The sequence below is a fragment of the Tigriopus californicus genome, chromosome 3, assembly GCF_007210705.1.
Source record: "Tigriopus californicus strain San Diego chromosome 3, Tcal_SD_v2.1, whole genome shotgun sequence".
NCBI lineage: Eukaryota > Metazoa > Arthropoda > Copepoda > Harpacticoida > Harpacticidae > Tigriopus > Tigriopus californicus.
Window position 1 is genome coordinate 8,093,239 of NC_081442.1, and position 20,503 is coordinate 8,113,741.

The window sequence follows — 20,503 nt, forward strand, 5'->3', positions numbered from 1 at the left end:
GTTCAGTTCAAATGCCTTAGAGCAAAATATGTATTTCTTCGTGAATAACTAATATGGACTTAAATACGTACTTTCAACTAAAGTCGGCAACACGTAATACATTAAGTAGTATAGGTAAGGAAAGTCACATTATAGCCATTTCATTGAATTCAATGTCCAGTGCGGTAGGTATTTAAAACATCATTGTGCTTTGACAGGAATATCCTAACAAAAACTGGGCTAGCTAAGTTTGTTCATTTTCATTTTCACTCAGATGGTGATGGTGTCAAGGAATATGAAGTAAGTTACCCTTGCATAAGAAAAATGCCCTCCCCCCCTCATTCCTGGAATATCTGTGGAATAATCACATGCAAAAATAACCTGAATACAAAAGATCAGTCCGAATGTTTAACCATCGGTTATCGAGTCTGAGAAAACTGGGGCTGGAGGAGCAGGGGATCCTGTGTCACTCTTCAATTCGTCCAATCCTTTCGGGGCTTCTTTCAAGCTTCGATATTTCTTCACAATTGCAGTCCAACCGATGGCATTCTCCAAGAAAGTTCGACTTCTCATACTACTCAAGGAACCCATGGGGAGGTTGCCATTTTCAGATGGGGATAGGCCGTCTAAAATTACAAAAAGTACAAAGAAGTTGTTATTTGCGTCAAAGCCATACATGGACAAGAGGCTTCTATTCTTCTATGTTTACCAGGATAGGGCGAGACTTTGCCAAGCTTGAGATGTCTCTTGAGGGATGCGTTATCAACGACGTCCGTCATTCTTGAGGTGGCTTCTGGTTTCATTCGTTTGTACTTGTCCTTCTTTTTCATGCTCCCTAAGAGACGAGGGAATGTTAAGATTGATATCGCCTAAAATACGCATCTCATTTCTTTTTCAAACTTGGTTAACTCACTCTTGCAAGCTCTGTAGATATAAACGGTCCAGGTGGTAATCAGGTTGATGGGTGCTGGCGAGGCATCCGTACGGTGCATGTTTCGAATGAGCTTGGCCAAGCCAAACTTCCACTCCGTGTCCGAATCCTGTTGAATACGTTGGTACGTATCACTCATCATAGCAATGAGCAAGTTGATCAACACAATCACGGTCACGAGAAGGTAGATGGCGAAAATGATCTTGAATATTTCTACGGTCCATTCCCCGATGTGTGTGGTCATCTTAAGATCCTCCGGTCGGGTCAGGCCAAACAGAGCGAAGAAAAGCCTCTCAAATGCATGAAGTGGCGTTACATCGGCTTCTAGATCGCATAGCACGGAGAGTATCTATCAATTTGAGGTATCTATTGAAGAAACAATTTAAAGCAAGATATTTATTTACCTGGGCTGCTTTTTAAAACATCCGTGGTCTGATCGATGCTCTGAGACATTTCGGTGATGGCAAAGTAGGGCTGATTCATAGCCACGACCAACATGGTGAAGCCAGATTCGAAGAGCATCAATATGGTGAGAAACTTGCCCAGATCAATCATGAGACTACTGATAATGATGGCCCAAGGGCCGAAAAGATGGTGGAATGACAAGAAATCCAAGATTTGGACGCAGCAACACAAGAACGACAAACCGATGAAAAGGTTGCGGATGTAAATCAGCAACGGCCAATGACTGTTATCCACAAATATCGCAGCCACATGAATGCCAACTGCGACAACATTCAAGAAGATGATGACAATCTTGATCATTCCCAAGCCTCCCCGATCCTGAGGCGAGGTCAACTCGCCTAGAATCAACCCACCCAGCCAGATCACACACACCCATTCGTTCCAATAGGGGAAAAGAGTGGTCCGGTAAATCGGGTAGATGGGGACACAAGCAGTTATGATTTGGAATGCCATGAAGAACAAATGAGAAGTGAGATAACATCCAAACTTGACGATGGGCGTTTTGTTGTACTTGTTGTTCAAAGGGAGGGAGAAAATCAGCCACAAAGGTGGGAACACGACGAATCCCAACATAAGGAGAAAAATCCTCCACCCCGGCCAGTCTTCAATACCTCCTTTCCAGAGCTCAGTTGTATAGGTTTGCACGGCGGAATTGGCGATTACTTGTTTCAGTTCACACTCAATGAGAATGTCCAGAAAGGGGACCGTTCGACGATCACAAGACTGTAAGATGAGCCCCGGACTCTCGGCACTACTTCCGATGGTTACCAACTCGTTACAGAGCTCCTCAGAGAACTTGGAGGCCACTACCAAGTCGTAAGCCCGCTCTTTTTCCTGAATAAGAAAATAGCTTTGGCAAATGCAATGACAAAGCTCTATATCTAGCATGAAGGTGGGTGGTACATACTTTGATGGAAAGGTCCCGATAATATGCCGAAATCTTGGCAGCTACGTCCACGGGAGCTGGAGAGGCCAGAATGAAGTTTTCTGTTGGGGCATTGTTAGATTTTTTCCCACAACTCATCAGATTAAAAATGAATTTTCGGTCATCAAGAAGACTATAGGAATCGTGCTTCTGTGTGATAAGGTACGTAACGACATTCACATTGCCTTCGGATGCGGCATACCACAATGGAATCCTTCCATTGGCTGTCTCGGCTAAGGTGGATGCTCCGCTATCCACCAATAGCTTGACCACATTTAAGAAACCAGCTTTGGCTGCAGAATGCATTGGCGTCCAACCATCCTAAAGAAAGGGCCAACACTCATACACAATCAACCTCAATGCTTGGTTTTGAGAGGCAAATTCGATCAGATTACCTTGTCTACCGATGTGTAATCGGATCCCTGGCCCAGAAGGACTTGTACCATCTCATAATGACCCGAACTGGCGGCCACGTGCAGACAACTCTGTCCATACTTGTCAAAGACCTTGAGGAGACTGGTAGAACGACTTAAAAGTAACCCGACCACGCCAACATGACCTCGGAGCGAGGCCAAATGCAAGGCCGTATATTGCTGCAACGAGTAAAGTTCCAATCTTTAGCAAGTTAATGAACGAGTAATTGCAATGCAATACCAATGAGCACGGGAGAATAACATTAACGGCATCAACCGGTTTGTTAGGGTGTGATCTTGCCTGTAACAGAAAGGCGGCTTAACACTGCACTATGTACTAAGATTGAAAACCAGCATTGAATCCGGTTTGAGAATTGAAGTGGGACTAGTGCTAGGGCGAGTCCAGCAGAGTACTCAAGTCGAACAAAAAGACTCATGTTGCGAAATTTAAACCAGAGAATGATAGTTTTTCGCGAATCCGAACTTCTAAAAAGGACTCGGACTTGAGGCTGGACTGGCCCCAGCACTAATCCAACACTAGTATAAAGCCGCCCTTAATCTGCAAGTCTTTTTTTGATTTTATCTTTATTTTTTTCTATGTAAAAAAAGGATTTGAATTTAAAATCACGAAATGAATAAATACGTTGATCTTGTTGCCGTCAACGATCGTATGTCACCGTTGATCATATTGATTCCCATCTTAGCCGATTGAAATTGTTCTTGTACAAATTTACTCCGTTCGTGTTTTTAGCTGATCTTCGTCCAGTGTAAGCCATGTTGATTTCATTCAGGCCGCCATTTTATTCTGCGTTCCCATACTAAAGATATTAGTCGAGGTTGAGAGAATTCCATAACCCACGTTTCTTTGCTTAACCGCTTCATTTTCCCATGGCATTTTTATTCCAATTTGACAAACTTGAGTCATCTTTCAAAACAGAAAAAGGTCAATGTCGCAAATTGCTCATCTTTGCACCTCTTTTAAACACATCAAAACAAGAAATGTTCACTGGAAACTGGAAAACAAAGTATAGGAACAGGAACAGCCCCTCCCCCCCCCATTTGGAGATCTCCCTTCTACTTTCAAGCTTACCGATGGTTTTGTACCCGCATCGACCTGGACGCCCGACGAGTTGAGAAGAGCTCGCACCACGTTCTCGCTTCCAGAATATGCCGCCAAATGCAATGGCGTAAGGTCAGACTCCGTGGCCAGATCCAAGGCGATGGCGTGGTTTGGAGTTGCGGGTAACTCGGACTTGGAGCTAGCAGGCACGTGGGTAAGTAACTCGCGAACCGTGTCTGCAAATGGTAATCATTCGTTCATCGGTAACATCTGCAATACTGAACTCACACGTTCTCGCGGATTTACCTTCTTTGCCGTAGTAAGAAGCTATGTGCAAGGCTGACAGCCCTGTTTTTCGGCTGAGCTGCCTTAAATTCACATTGCTTTTGGCAAATTTGTTGATCAGTTCCAAATGGCCGTGCTTGGCCGCAATGTGCATCGGAGTATAGCCACTCTATTTGATGCAAGAGGGGAAGAGGGAAAAGTGTGTCTGGAAAAGCCCAATATCTTCAAATCCATTTGGCATACCTTATTTTCATCTGATGCTGATGCTCCCGAATCCATTAGCATTTTGACCACGTCATAATGACCCCCTTCTGTGGCGATGTGAAGCGGTGTGGAATCCGTGATCTTGTTGCGAGATGAAATGACCACGGCCTTGTCAAATTTCATCAGTTCCTCCAACACGGAAACGGACCCTTTGATGGCTGCAATATGGGCGCAAGTGCTTCCATCCTGTATTGTTGTAAAAATAGTCATCAAGGGGAACTTGTTACATATCAAGTAGATGCCACATATCAACTTACCCGTGTCGTGACAGATACCAGTTGAGGCCTTTGCTTCAAAAATAGCTTAACAACCTCGGATTTGTTCGACTGGGCAGCCAAATGAATCGGCTTTTGGCCATAATCATCTGTGGAATCAAGGCTGGCCCCCAATTCCAGAAGAAGGGCACACACTGATTCTTGACCAGCGGATGCAGCCAGATGCAAAGGAGTTTGTTTTTTCTAAAAGTAAAAGCATAATCATGGAACCATTAGTGCGGGCAAATTATGCGTGCTTCGGAGGGACGGACAGGGCACAATTGAAACGATCGGAGTGTTTTTGATTGGTTTGATCGATTCCTCGGCAGTTTGAGTACAGCACTTTGGCAAAATGTATTTACAACGGCTAAATCAACTTCAAACCACCCTTCTTGATCTTCTAAGTGAGGCCTAGCTTGTATGCGAGAAATCTGCTGTGGGGTGTCTTTTGAAAAATGAAGACACTTTGTTGAAGCTGGTATGGAACTGTCATTGACAAATTACGCTTACCGGCACCTGAGAATGAATGTTATGTTTAATCAAATCGTCTTCAGAGGATCAAAAAGGTTCAGATAGTTACTCACAATTGTCATGGAGTCAATGGTGGCATTATGCTTCTTGATGAGGAACTCCACCAGGGGGGTGTAGCCTTTCATGGCGGCATAATGCAAACTTGTCCACCCAGTCTTAGTCTTGCTGTTAATGAAAGCATTCCGGGTAAGGAGTGCTTCGCAAACTTCAATACTGCCATTCTCGGCGGCCAAATGCAAGGCTGATTTTCCCTCCAGGTCGAAGACATCCACTCTTCCGTTATTTTCAAGAAATATCTATGAGCAAGTTCCAGATTAATCAACACCGAACGAAAGTAGTTTTTTTTTTTCGTGAAGGTGGGAAGATTAAAAGTTTACCATGGCAACTTCGGTGTGGCCTTTGCTGGCTGCTACAATGAGAGGAGACCATCCGTTGACTGATTGCTTATTCACGGCCAATTGGATTTGCCCCGAATGAAGATTCTTCAAGATTTCACGGAGAACAGAAACATTTCCCTCCAAAGCACAGTAATGGAAGACTGTCTCTTTGGTCTGAAAAACAGCAAAAAAATGTTCTTAAGGCTCCATCAACTCCTCGAGGTCAATCAATATTGCAATACCTCCTTCGTCTGCATAAAAACATCGGATCCATGTTGCATGAGCAGATCAATCACTTTTGCGTCCTCATCGGGAAAGTGTAACTGGCTCTTTTGGATCTTCGCTGCCAAATGAAGGGCAGGCTCCCCGCTTCTGTTGGTCATTTTCACATATTCTTTACAATTTCCTTGTTTCTTTTCGACGTAAGTCAAAACCTCCTCAACCGCTGCAAAATGGCATCGACGAGCAGATTTGTGAAGTGCAGTTTCCCCACTCTGTAACAGTCATTAATGCAGGTTGCAGCACAAGTTTAGTTTCCCAAATAATTCAATCTGACCTTATCCGTCATCAATGGGTCGGCTCCATTTGCCAGGAGGAGCTTCAAAACCGCAATGTTCCCACTTTCTGAGGCGATATGAACCGGGGTGCGTCCATCTTGCATGGCCAAATTCGTATCAGCTCCGGATTTGAGCAACATCTTGGTGCATTTCTCACCGCGGACCTCTTCAATCCGAGAGGCTATATGAAGTGGGGTCTCCCCCACTTTCCCACCTGTTCAATTGAAAGATGGCACATGGTTCATGATAATTCCTTGAGGTTTCGTGACCTTTGAGGTTGCCTTTAGGGCTTGTCAAACGTGCATGCGGGGGGCCTAAAAATTGAATCACCCACTGCACGTTTTCATATGTTCGTGTTTTATCCCTATCCACCTACCTTTGATATGCACTTGAGCTCCATGGCCCAAAAGTGTCTCCACCACATTCGACTTTCCGGCCTCTACGGCCAAGTGAAGTGCGGTATAATTATCCTAAAGGTTGAGAAATGAAATTATATGGAAATCCCGTTACAGGCACCACGGGCACGAGGGGCAAAATGCCTCCTCCTGCCCCAACCCATCCATTAGGAACCATTAGGCTCTCGACCGAGGTCTTTGATAAATGGAAATAAGGCTTTGTTACTGTATCTTAACCTCAAATAACATCAGCTATTGTGGTGGTAAAACGTTATTCATATGGACGTACGTTGGTGACAGCATCCACGTTCTCTCCTTTGTGAAGTAGAGTATTGATAACTGAAACGTGACCCTTCATTGCGGCCGTGTGAATCCCACGAGCTCCATCCTGTGAAAAAGAAACCAGATCACAAGAGTCAACAAACGGATCCGTGTTGTCATTAAAAATGTCTGCCGTTACTCATGTGCTCATGTCAAGCTACCTGAGTCGAATTTCCCCGATGGATAAGGACCAAAAATGCTTTGTCCTTTCAAGGTTATTTGATTGAGGAACAAAGGCCTTATAAGGCATGGACGCTGGCATTACTACCAAACACTGTTAACGCAATGAGCCATCTCCATAATGGGAAGGAAAAGGAGGGAGGGAGGGAGTTTGCTATTTTCTTGATTGCTCGTCATTTGGGGCAAGGTGAGAAGCAAGAACTCTTAGAATTCCTGGCGTGTTCCACAATTTCCAAACAATATGACCCTTAATCATACACGTCCTAGCAAATACGTACTCGGTTGGGCATGAGAAGGGGCACGCCCTTTTTGAATAGAACCATGGCTGTGTCTGGATGACCGTTCAAGGCTGCTATGTGCATGAGAGTAGATCCGTCCTTGGTACGGTCAAAGACCGACGCTTTGAACTTGTCGGCCAGGAACTCCACAGTGCCCGTATGACCACGTTCCGCAGCCAAATGCATGGGAGTGCGATCTGAAGAAAGCAGATGGAAAATCAAAATGGGACTCAAGCGAACTCGATCTAGATATTGTGACCATTCGAATCGAATGTTTGTATTTTGCGTGAGTAGACGATGTGAGGCGTTGTATTCGTTCGTGACATTGGACTGCTTTTTCACATGGAAAATCAAGGAAATGCACTTTCGGCATTGGTTTCTTGAGGGACCTTAAATTACTTCCAATTTTGAAAGTAAGGCCACACCCATGGTGAGCTTCGTTGTACTTGGCAGCTTTGCAAATCATCACCACCTTGGATAAATCAGCAATGTCAACCTTACCTTCGTTGTCGGTGATGGTGGCGTTGGCTCTAGCCAAATAAAGTGTGCGGGTCATGTTCTCATCGCCATTTTGAGCCGCAATATGAAGCAGTGTTTGCCCATCTCCCTAAAAGGACGGGAGTAAAATTGGATTGTTCTTTTTTCATGTGTCAGCTTGCTAATATATGGCTTGCAAAGGCTGTGCCAAATCATTGCTTGATGGAAGGATTTTGGGTGTCTGGCCTAATTGATTAAGTCTAAGAATTAAATGTCCCCCTCATCAAAGGAAGTCAAGCTTACATTTTTAGCGTCCACCGTTCCCCCAGCCTCAATGAACATTTTCACCATGTCATTATCTTTTCTTCGTCCAGCCAAGTGCAGAGCCGTGTCCTTGAGGGGCTCCTTGGCGTATTTAATTTGTGTTTCAGCCTCGTGAGACAAAAGCTCCCGACAAACGTGCAAGTTGCCGGCCTCAATAGCTGCGAACAGGGGTATATTTCCATCCTGAAAGGATTATAGAGTATTAGGTAAGTCAAATTGAACCATTTGATTCAAGTTGTGAAACCTGAAAGTGGGTCAACTCGTGGTATGTTCAGTATAGTAGTTCCTGGCTCCAAAGTGCGGAAGGAAACTGAACCACGCCGTGTGGGAATGTGAGTGAAAGTACTGCTTATCTTTAGACCCTAATCTAAAGGTCCTAGTTTCATTTGTATGTCATTGCATGTTCGCCCCTGCAGTCCTCGAACAGACTTGATTTCTTTTCGAATTTTGACTTCAAAAATGGACTTTTCCCATCATCATGGGCCCAGTTGTGTCATCATGATGATTGATGATCCATACCCGGAACAACTCTTTTCTCTCATTAGCTTTGGAAGGCGGCATTCACTTTTTGTAATTTTGGTTTTTGACTGCCGAGGGAATTGACACTGAGTTCAAAACAACTTGTAATTCATCATGATCGAACAAAGGTGTCCAAGTTTTTTTGAAGATAAATAAGGTATTTTTTAATACTGCCTTGTTTGACAATTGTGAGACTTTAATGAATTGACGAATGTTGTCTTATGTATTCTGATTATGGTCATGTAGATATAATGATTAATGTTTTTAATGAGAGCATTTGCAGCACCCATATTTTGTGCGAGAAATCGCTGAAGTGTTTTACTAATCATGCATCTCATTCTCACACAATATTTTGGTTGATTGATTTGTACTTTAAAGAAAAATGAATTTATAACCACAATTGAAGCAATGTAACGTGTGTTATGAGACCAAATAAATACTAATGGCAAAGTTCTATTTTTAGAGCAAAATTAAGTAGCTATGTAGTGTGTACTTTTGCCTAACACCAATCGATTCATGGACTCTTAACTAGTTTTCCTCCATCTTGAGAAATGACGGAACGTGCGACTCTCCAATTTCTTCCCTGCCTTGACGTGATCCCATTATTTCTTTTTCTCAATTAATGCCCGCGTCGTTCCAACAAATTCCATAAGCTGGAAGTGCAGCTGAGCCTTTATTTCCTTGGGTGGCTCCAGCAAGTCTGCTTCAACGTGGTTGAATAGAAGAGTTTCTTTCCATGCTATTAATGCATAGTGTGGTGACTGAACCACTGAGTTGGTGCTCAACAAAGATTCCAGAATACTGATTTCGTAACCGAGTTTGAGCTTCGATTCTTTGGTTATGCTAGGTTGAAGAATGGTGAAACACCTGGGATTTGTTACTGGACATATTCCAGGATATGTCTAGCAAATGGAACATGAACAAGCCCACAAAGTTTCAAAAGCTTGTTCTACGGCAAGTGTTCCGTGTCCCATGTTCCACTTGGGCCTGAATAGCGTGCCTTCGTCGAAGTGTGCAGCCCTTCAAATTGGGGCAGAGTACATAGACCCAGGCTGGTTTATAATGAGACTCAGTCATCATATGATCCATCTTAAAGCTTTTAGTAAACTTGCTTGATTTGGAGCCATTGGATGGCATGAAAACGTGCCAGAGCTCCTCGTGAACTCCATTCATGGCCATTTATGGAACCACAGTACAAACTTCAACAAGGGAAGCCCAGAAATCCAGGCCTACCAAAGAAGGTAATGAATGGAGCCTTACCGTGTCTGGCTTTGTTCTGGCGTTTTTTGGTGCCACCGTCAAAAGCGCCCTGAGAATTTGCAATGCTTGAGAGGTAGGACGAGAGCAAACCAAGTGGACGCAACTCTGGTTCTTGGGCTGGATTTCAAGATTGGATTATGAGAGGAAGCGAAGTCATTACTTACGTCAGTTTGAGAGGTTCTTAGTTCTTACCCCGCCAGCCAATGCTGGATCCGCCCTTTTGGAGAGAAGGAGTTTGATGGTATCCTCTCTTGAGTACATGGAGGCCAAATGTAATGTGGTGTATCTTTCCTAAAGCATTGAATATAAAGTGTGTAAGGTACGTAAGACGTCATTAGGAGAGTTTTAGAGAACTAATGAGTCAAGAGCTAGATTTCAAACCAGTCATTTGGCTGTACCTACCACCCGACGTGGAATTATCTAAGGCAAATGAGAGGCTTGATACTTGAGCCCTTAAACGGCCTGTTTGGGAAAAGCCACTCACTACAAGGAAACTTTGGAAGGTCCCGCCCAAAATCTGATTGATCGTTGGCGGTCCGAGACGATGATTGACATTAGAGTGCTATTCTCAACACAAAATTTACTACACGTAAGGCAAAAAAAATGGAAAACTTTTCCCAAAAGCTTGTCAGGACCAAAGTGGAGCACAATATTGGTAAAAGCGATAAACAAAAACATGAAGCGCGTACACCATTCAAGACCCTTGGTAGCAAATTGGGGAAACCCCTTCTTTGATTTTACCTTGTTCTTAGCGTTGATATCGCACCCCAGGTCAAGCATCCTCTCTATCAAAGACGTCTTATTCTCCATTGCGGCATACATCAATGGCGTGTTTCCAGTTACCTACAACAAATGGATCATGAAAGGGCGATGGTACGAGAGGGAACACGATATCAAATGAGGAAGTGGTTGTCGGTGACTCGGGAACACTTTTATGGCTAAAGATTCCGTACGTTTTGAGACAGCCTGATTTCCCTGCAGAGCCGTCAATAGGATATACGGAATTTGCTTCAATTGCTTGCTATTGGTAATCTAGGGTCGTTGAAACTTAGAGCGTTCATATTAGTTATAACTAGTGCCACTGGGGAGTATTGGCCAAGCCATGAACAAATTCAATCCAAAGCTTACGATTCACTTACATTGTCGTGTACGTTGGCCAGGGGTAGTTTCTCGCCCCCATCAGCAAAGGCTCTCTCCAAACCTTTGAGTGCTTGCTCACATGCTGGCCAGTCACCCTTTTGCGATAGGATAAGGACTCGTTTGGCAGCACTGCTCGGTGGATTGTTGGCCTCGGATTTTTTTTCAGCTTTTTTACCATCAGGTGGTTCAGAGGGACCGCCTCCCGCACCCGATGGATCTCCCCCACCTCCAGGGCCACCAGGTCCGCCGGGTGGGCCTGAGGGTGCACCCCCGGGTTCTTTTCCAGGGTCACCTCCAGGACCACCTCCCTCAGGATTGCCTTTTCCAGGTGGTCCGCCTGCAGGAGTAGCATTGGGAACTCCGCCTTTATCCGGTTTGGAGGGATCTTTTTCCCCCTCGGTCGGTTTTTTGGATCCGGTCTTTGAATCCTCAGCATTAGCAAGAGCCTGAAATTTTGTCAACGATCTTGCTGTGACATACGCATTTGTTGTACTTAAGGTCTAATGAAGTGTCATAAGTCATGCACGCGTTAAGTTATTATTACAGATCATTTGGGAACGAATATTTGATGAGTCTATCTATCTTGCATGCTGTTTAGAAATATGCGCATGCATTGGACAAAAGCGCCAACTATGCAATATTGAGCGAATTTGTTTAACCAAACAATTATCGCTCATTTTCCTTATTTCTGTAATTCCGTTTACTCAAAATGTTGTTCCTTGGTGGTTTCAACTAAAACTGAAAGGGTAATAATACGATATGGATAATAATTGTTTGTCATGCTAACGTCTTGGCTTGGAGACTAACAATTACAGTGTTTAGGTCGATGGGTAAGTAGATTAGATTTTTCTTCGTGCAGAAGCCGCCACTTATTGGGCGTAGTATAAGATACGTAGGACAATAAGCAGGTGGATTACTAACTGAAATGATTATTTCGAGTGTTTGTGAAGTCAGAGAAACGCGGACAGAAACACGAGCAATTATGTCAACAACGGCTATTTACAAAGTGGTCAATCTTTGTAGATATTGACGTTGTCACTGGCAATATCCACCCTTGTTAAGAAGAACGTGGACATAAGGTTGCAATTAGGATACACTGTATGTATCCTTCCCATGTTTGTTTACTGCGAGGCTGTTGATGCATTGAGCAGGCGTAAAGCAGAGAGCGTAGAAAATGTACTGTATGTACATGTAAGTGCGATGAAGAGACGAAGTGTGACTTTTCAATAATGGCATTGGTGACTTGCTCCTTTTGTAATACATACGGACGGTTTTAGATCAGAAGCTTCTTTTGGTCCATGCAGATTAAATGAAGGATCAACCCGACCTTCGGTTCACCCCTACCTTGTTTGTTTTCTCAAAGATTTTGTCTCCCTTAGCAGGAACTTTGGTTCCAAGGCCCCCTGTCGGATTGGAACTACTGGGAATGATGCTATCTCTTTTGTCTCGTTTGCCCTTGTCCAAGAAACTTTTCTTTTGATCATCGCGCTTTTTCTTATCCTTTTCGTAAGCTTCATCTTCCTTGATATCAACTTGTGCCAAGAACATGGCCGACACCTTCCTACCAATCTCTTCGGGATCCTCGTCTTTTTTCGACTTGGATTTGGAACCCTTAGGGGTGGAGGTACCGGTTTGACCTCCAAGGATGGGAGCTTCGGATTTTGGCTTTCGTCGCCCGCTTACCGCTTTCTTGGGACCTTGCGCCTCCAACAAGGCATCTTTGGCGGCCGAGGCTGCAGCGGCCTCTGTTGATGATGATGCCTTAGCTGCGTCGCTTTCTGGATCCTGGGATTTGACCACTTCATCCAGCCGTTCTTCTAGTTTCTTAATGGAATCTTGCGCTAGGGCGTCTTTGAAAGGCTTCTTATCCAAAGCTTCAAGGTCCACTTTCCGAGGTTTAGGCCCGGAAGAAGATAGAACGTCCGACACCACCGCTTCATCACTGGAGGTGGCACTGAAGGACTGAATGTCCACCTCGGATCCAAAATATTTCTCCACCTTCGGATTGCCCGTTGCCGACCGAATCTTGATGTCCACTTCGGATCCAAAATGTTCCTCGAGTGACTTTTTGGTACTAGACCCACTTTTATCCGAGTTCTTGGAGCTTTTTGACCCGGCACTCCCCTTTTTCAGAGGCCCTCCGGCCCCTTCTCCACTAGCTGACATATTTCCTAGATATTCCCAGTCACTTTTCCCCCAGTCCAAACAACCACGAGGTGAAGACAAGGGCACCCCTTGCTCGTGGTCTCTCCGCTTTGAAAACTGTCACTCGAGTTCGAAAATATCGCTTTTATGAACAAAACTGAGGTGGTGGCTGAAGTACCACCTATTGGTTTGTTCTCCTGTTTTCAACTGAATGACGACAACATTCCCGAAGGAAGGGGGTAAGTTGGAATTAGGTAAAAGACCCTCGAGTCGTTTTGTTGTGATCTCACTTTTGGCTTTGTCTCTATTTCTTCATGGTCTTCATGGTCGGTCGTGGTCCAGTTCCTTATCAACCTAACTGTTGTCGGCTTACTGTTGTACTGTTGGTTTCCTTTGGATAGATGAGCGACCAACATAGAGTCGGGAGAGAGGCGAGCGGAACCGCAAATGTCGCCGCGATAAACCATTTTCTCGGGCACTCGAGCCTTTATCGTCCGTTTCAATCGGCACCGTCGTAGAAAATTTAATGATGTGGCCTTCTTCGCAGTCTAACATTGTGCATAGTGGAGCAATGAGGGAGGCCTTTGGAGACGTATTCCTTCTTCTAGGCTGAAGGTCTGGGCTTTGAGGGGGTGAGAGGTTATTGGCTGCCCTTCGCCTTCGTTGCTCTCCCGTCTTGCTGTGGGTAAGCGGACATTTGCATGCTTGTGTGAATGTCTGCATACTTTCAGTATGTAGAGCGAACGAGGAACGAGGAACGAAAGCCGCCAAATGTGTGTATGTGTGTATGTGTGTGAGTGCCCACCTTGGCAGCAACGATTTTGTTGGAAACACCTACCTTTCCTACCATCTTCCAGCAGCGTCCTGGAGGGTCCCAAAATTACGACATTTTTCTTGCTTTCATACGAAATGTAAATGTTTTGACTCAATTGAGAGCTCTTTCCTCCCAGCCAGGATCGATCGTGGACCTTAGGAGGCTTATTGCTGATGAATGTATCGGTAGGCTGTCGTCACCTTGCATGCTGACAAAGTTTTGAAACTCGGATCGGAACTTTTACGTTTTATGATGCTTCAATAAATAGGCCATCGACTTCTTGTTCCCTTAAATGAGGAAAATTATGACCCTGTTTGATCATATTGGTGCCCTCTTTTGATTGGAGCCACTTAATAAGCAAAACAAGTGTTTATGGCTCATTCATGTTAAAAAACACTCCTGATAAACGTTGCAGACGGAAATTTGTCTCCACCTTTGAAAGTCAATCGGCAAAATGTTTACTCAAAATCTTCATATTAAGAGCAAAGCTAGCCGCCCAGAAATGCATCAACATATTTAGAAAAATGCAAATGCATTTGTATCAATGTTTACCACCTAAGTAGTCAAAACGATTTATATTTTGCCATAGATATTCTGCAATTAAGAATATGGACTTGATTTCCAGAGCTCACCTATACGTAAGCGGTTTATTCAGACTTGAAAGTTTTTAAAATTCGTCATTTTTTGAAGCAAGACAATATATTTTCATGAGCATAAATTTCACATTCCCGCCACCTTTTTAGCTCTTCAAGAACCCGCCTCATTTGACTTGGTACACTCCGTCTAATTCCATCAACACTAGTTTCGTCAACCAATCAAGCCGTTCTTTAGTTCCAGTATCATCCATTTTGAGTTGATTCCCGAAGGGTCCATTACAGGACGATATTCCCTTCTTGGCTTCCTTGAAATGGAAATGCAAATGTTTCCTCAACTTTTGGCCGCTCTTCTTGTTGCTGACTAGAAGTCCAAAGAAGTTGTCCAACCAAGTTGGTGGCTCTTTGTTGGTTCTAAAAGAGCAACAACCCTACCAAGTACTGTAATTCCACACGATTTTACCCAAGTGAGTAAGCAAGGAAAACGCTTGGCGAGCTGCCGACAATGTGGGCCAAAGGAAACTCCATGGATGACGGGAGCTCAAGAAGAGAGGGCGTGATAATTGCCTCACCTACTTCCTAATCAACATGATTCATTTTTGGCTGGGAATTTTCCAGAAACTTTCCACAAAGGGGGTCATGTCAATGCCATACATGGTTTCATGACTCTTCGTTGGCAGCCCTCGATTCCGGAACGGCGAGGCAAGTCCTGTTCCAACTCTGTCGACGATTCATAATAGAATTATGACTGACCAATTCATTTTGCAGACATTAAATACTCAATTTGCATGCGTCTTTGCTCTTTGGCCAATGCATTCAGTAGTTTTGGCTTTGACTTTGGCTTTGGCCTCCCAGGACATGAATTTCGTGCACATTCGTGCCTTTATGGAAACCAGGTATGAAGTCATACATGTTATCCTTGGTAATTTATCAAAAACAGTGCAATTTTGGCAATGCCAATCCATGATTAACGACTTGTCGGGGACTTTGATGCCTTAATAGTTGTTGTGATGGCGCCACATGTGAATTTCATGTGGCTTTTTACGATTGCCATGGGATTGTGGCCTCAGAATGTCCTTCGTTTGGCCTTTTTTCATGTGGTTGCTTTTGGTCGGAAGTCAAAGCCACAATGAAGTACTGAACATAATATAGCGTCTGAAGGGCATTGCACCGAGCAGCTCGACCTTCGGTACGTAGTAATTGCTTAACAAATTGATGCGGTTGCACGTCTATATTCATTTAGTATTGATCCAGCCAAGTGGGAACTTCGCTGTTTGTGAGGTCCGGTAACATTTTCCTGCATCGTCTCTCGTTTTCTCTTGTCGGAATGATGAAATGACTGCAATTTCAGTTGGGCCTCGTCCATAAAGACAGACATTACAGCGGCTGAAAGCCGGGATTTACGAAATGTCCCCTAAGCACGAGATGTTTGAAGCAATTCATATTTATATCATTCCTTGAAAGAGAACGATTACCTCGCTGAAGAAGCAGAGATTCACCAACCCCATGCATGTTTCATGGAACCAGGACTAAATGGCATTTCAATACTGAAAACTGAAGGGCTTACCTGTCGCTTCTTTTGGGAAAACTTGGAACTTTTACTTAGATCCATGCTCGGACTGTACTCAAGCAACACTAGATCCAAATATGAGCTTGATTACAGTTATGGTTTGTCTTGAAAAAAAAGTTTTACATCAGTCAATCATTCGCGCATACATGTTCGTCCCAGGCCAAGTGAGGGGTTTGTTCTTTCTATTTGTTCTCAACTGTTGATCCGGATTGACTGAGCATTTCTGAGAACAAAACCTCGAGCAAATAACTAATCAGAAGGAGGTTGGAACCCAATGGTCCTATTAATACAATTCTTTGAAGCGACTCACCAATAAACAAGCCGATCACTGAGCTCTGTAACCTAGGCATGATTGGGCGGATCATTAGTCTCCGAAACCTTGAAGGGCCAGTGGCTAATTAACGATTTGTCTTCATTATGACTGGTCTAAGTTTTGTTGTTCCACAACATGATCCATTTTTCTTTCACCCTAATGATAATTCTCCTTGAACTTAGCCGCCGACTTTAATTGCCGATAGATATCAAAACACCCGGCTTTGATTTCCCTCATTCCCGGACAAACATCGTAGATCTCTGTCATTACTTGATTTCCGAGGGACGTGTTTGACGTTCCCAATTCCCCTCGGATTGGACCCGGCATATTTCCCCTGCCATTAGGGTCTTGCGGCAAGAACATTATTACGAGCTTAACCGAACTCCTTGCCACCTGTCTATCAAAACCACACGTGAATTATTCAAGCCGATTCCCATAAGTTTGCCACGGGGAGTGCCTTTGCGTGCATTGTTTCACTCAGGGATCGTTGCGAGTTGTTCGAGGTTATGTGCTATTTATATATGACCAATGAAAATGGCCACACAACCAATCAAGACATTCCGTTAAAGCAAGAGGTTTTCTTCCATGAAACATGTCCATTTTCTTGGTGTTTGGTCACAATTGACTAACACATCGGCCATGGGCCAAAAAGTTGGTTAACAACGGAGGTTTATTGAAAAAAAAACAGTAACAGGCTTGGTGACCTTTTGAAAAAAGTGAACGGCGGTGTTGCTTTTGTGGAAACTTCAATCCAAAGCAAGGTTGTTTATTCTTTTGCAAAATCCCTTACAGCTACGGGGAATGTGATCCTCAACAGCTCAAGATGGAAAATTTATCATTCTTGTTTCACTCTATATTCATTTAGCATCTGCTCTACCAACAAATTAGAGCTGGTGGATCTAGCTAGCCCTTGACATTAGTATTGATCTTGAATTTTGGTCTCCTTAAACAAGTCTGACATGAACGAAGATTTCGGATCAACAACGCATACGAATTCCTTACGAATATTAGAGGGAAGCAAATTAAACAATGAAGAAGTCCGAGAAAGAAGAGATGTGGACTTCATTGTTCGAACTAGCCTGGATTCTCGAGGGCTTGAAGGTGCTCTCAAAACGCACATTAAGCATTTACAGCCACTATACTTGACCCCAAACCAGGTTTGGGTGAGTGGTCATGAGTATCCTTTCCGAATCACTTTGAATGCTTCTTAAGTTTTTTATGTTTATCAGATTGATTTTGCAAGTTGAAGTGTCATTTCCAAGATTATTGGGGCATTGGAAAATATTAGAAATGTAATATGCCCTTTGTTTTAGTTAAAAATCTTCCAACAAAAAGAAGCCACGACGGTTTTTTTTTTTTGCATCGTCGTACTTTATAAGCGAATGTAACTTAATAAAGCCCTTATTCATTCCTCAATTGTAGTTTTTTGTTGAAGCAAATGATTAAGAAAAGATCATGCTCTTATCAGTAGCTTCGGTAAAATTAGATTTCAACTCATTCACTAGAATTGCTTTTAACAACGGCGGGACAAATGTTTCCATTAACCTTGGCATTTTGCTTTAGAAAAAAGTGCTTCACACAAACCAACACGGCTATTCACAAGACATACCAATATGATATGCTTGAAAGGCACTTGTGTCATGCTGATATATTGCTTGAATTGGATAGTTTATCCCACTACAAATGATCTTGGTTTGATGAGCCGCTAGTTTTGATGGACTCGAATTGTTGATTGTACGCGTACGAGACGTATGAATCAAGTTGTGCACTTTGTGGTTCTTTTTCCCCCCTTGGAGCTTTGACTGCAAAGAGTGCTTTCCGAAGAACGTGCATTCCACATTCTCGAAAAAAACCTTGACCAGATCCGCCCCAATTGATGGATAATTGCCCTTTACCGAAAAATTATTGCTCAGCCTCAATTCAGGCTCATGATTCTGGGTGTGCGACGAGTGCAACTGAACGAGTTTGCATGATCAATGGCTCGAGTTTTTTTGTGCCTCAAGACTTTTGGCTCTGAATCATGCACATGGTGTTCATGGAATTCTAGATTCTAGAACCTGATCACAAAAAACGGTCTACCTTTGTCGCCCATTAGATCTTGAATTTGAGTTCGGGTTGGAAGCTGAAAGGCACGCCAATATTAGGAGTTGAGATGGTGAAATCTGAATCCAATTTTGTGGTTTGAGGAGGAGCATCTTTGTCGTCGAGTGTCACCGGTTCAGTTTTTTTGCTGATCTTGAAGAACAAGTGATTGTTTCGAGACCAGGATAACACCCATTTGGCTCTATTACCCAACTTCCTTGGCAATCGCGCATCTTCCTCAAGTGCCCCCAAGCATGCAAATATTAGTACCAAATATTGGGATGCTTACCTCAGAGAGAAAACACAGTGGAGATGTTCATTGTTCTCTATCTTGAACCATCTCAAAAGTGGTTTGAATTTCGATATGGCGTGCAGATTTTATTAAGATTTGCTAAAAACACACACTTCCGTTGTCCTGTAGTATTTGGCTAATCCTCGCAACCTCTCATTAAATGCTGAGGTGGTAATGTCTCCATTTGACACGTTAATGTACGTAGTGTAAATACGACAATTGCGCTATTCAATCATTTTCCGGGGAATTAGACGGCCTCGATATTTCAAGATCAAGAGCGATTGGATAATCGAGCGTTACGTTACGCTTAAAATGCGTGAGAGATTTGTTTAACTCAGATGTGGTTTATTCCAATGAAATGGCATTGGTTCGCACTCGAGCACGACGATAGGCCTATTCGGGCCTTCGAACATAAAGTGACATACAAGCTCATCAAACTTTCAACACCAGAGACTTGTATGAGGTTAGCCAATTGTCCTTTAAATTTACCGCAAACCAAAATAGTTTTGACTTATTTGTCGGATGAGTTTTATTTCTTGGGAATATGCCTTCCTGAATTTTTCATACTCGGAAGCTATTACCGGTCTTCCCTAGCAGTAATCGAGCAAAAATGTTGTGAATTCAAGGCCTTTTTACTGCGTCTCAAGTTTCAGAAGGACTGACAATTGGACCGTTACTTATAACATAACATGCTTAGCACATCGATGCGGATTTGTTTCTGAAAACGAAGGACCAGAAACGTAAAAATATTAGCAGTTTAAGCACTCATATTTTTCACTCTGTAACCAACGTCGAAACATCTTTGATTCACAAGCTCTTTTCTCAAAGTACTCAAATCTCAGGTTACATTCTCGAATCTTAGCTTTCGTTGAGCTCGCTTAGCTCGACTAACGACTAACCAACAAAAACAAATTGTTTATTTTTGTCGTATGATTGCTGTGAAAAATGAATAAAAGAAACAAATGCACCAAATGCGTGAACAACCTGAACGTGAAGGATAGAACCAGGAGGAAACTCTATCTACTCTCTATCGCGAGCTCAGATGTTTGGAAGTTGCCAAGTCTGCTACTAGAATTGGCTAAACAATGTTGGAATTGCATTGGCGAGAGTCGCAGAAATGAGAACCACGTACATTTTTGTGAGAAAATTACCTCGTCTCCATTTCACTGAGTCATTAACTCGGTCTTTCTCCCCCTCTTTCTCTCTCTCTCTCTCTCTCTCTCTTTCTCTCTCCTTCTGTCAGGTTCTGGAACTGTCATTTCTGGCGAATTGTGACATACTATTCCAGTTTCACGACCGCAATGCGTTTGAGTCATGATCTAGGTGGAAGATTGATTACATTTTGAATGAGCTTTCATCGACTTGGTCTCGACCCAAATCTAATGAAGAGGATCCCCCTTTCAAGAGGATTGGGTTCCATCCGTTCCTGTCGAGTATGAGCCCCTCATTCAGCTCTCAAGACACAATAATGTCTTGATCTTTTTTCGCAATGATAAATGAGGAGTGAGTGCATTTGGCGGATGTCGTCTCGGATGTTTCGAATTGAGGAATGTGCGCTTCGACTGCAGAGTTACTTATTGCACGAGACATATGAATTACTTATTGAAGTGTCCATGGAAGGCGAAGGCAAAGTCACCACATGCTCGACCCACACTTAAGTTCCATGTAGGCATGGAGTATGTCTATGTCGTTTGAATGTATGCCAAAGAGCCATGCATGAACCAATGTGGTTGGTGCTCACGGTGACTTTCTGTGCATG

At 43.4% G+C, this 20,503-nt stretch overlaps 1 protein-coding gene across 1 annotated transcript; it reads right to left on the reverse strand.

The window, feature by feature from the left end:
• Position 1: 1 nt before the first annotated feature.
• On the reverse strand, positions 2-11,062 carry LOC131878247 (serine/threonine-protein phosphatase 6 regulatory ankyrin repeat subunit B-like). The gene is made up of 23 exons (XM_059224172.1): positions 10,935-11,062; positions 10,537-10,638; positions 9,988-10,086; positions 9,796-9,912; positions 7,996-8,199; positions 7,717-7,822; positions 7,216-7,412; positions 6,726-6,824; positions 6,418-6,511; positions 6,041-6,255; positions 5,727-5,978; positions 5,485-5,658; positions 5,161-5,403; positions 4,580-4,780; positions 4,302-4,508; positions 4,080-4,227; positions 3,804-4,009; positions 2,696-2,893; positions 2,283-2,621; positions 1,315-2,209; positions 893-1,234; positions 689-814; positions 2-605 (listed from the first exon to the last, which is right to left on the reverse strand). The coding sequence occupies exons 2-23, from the start codon at positions 10,615-10,617 to the stop codon at positions 388-390; spliced, it is 4,761 nt and encodes a 1,586-aa protein (XP_059080155.1). The 5' UTR covers positions 10,618-10,638; positions 10,935-11,062; the 3' UTR covers positions 2-387.
• Between the last annotated feature and the right edge of the window lie 9,441 nt (positions 11,063-20,503).

What these genes read in the sequence shown, in the direction of transcription:
- LOC131878247 (XM_059224172.1), bottom strand. Translation starts at nt 10,617, where the DNA reads ATGTATGCCGCAATGGAGAATAAGACGTCTTTGATAGAGAGGATGCTT. An exon ending in ATGCGGGTACAAAACCATCG is followed by an intron (nt 2,894 to 3,803) that starts GTAAGCTTGAAA and finishes TACTCGTTGCAG; the next exon opens with CAATATACGGCCTTGCATTT. An exon ending in ATTACACATCGGTAGACAAG is followed by an intron (nt 2,622 to 2,695) that starts GTAATCTGATCG and finishes CCCTTTCTTTAG; the next exon opens with GATGGTTGGACGCCAATGCA.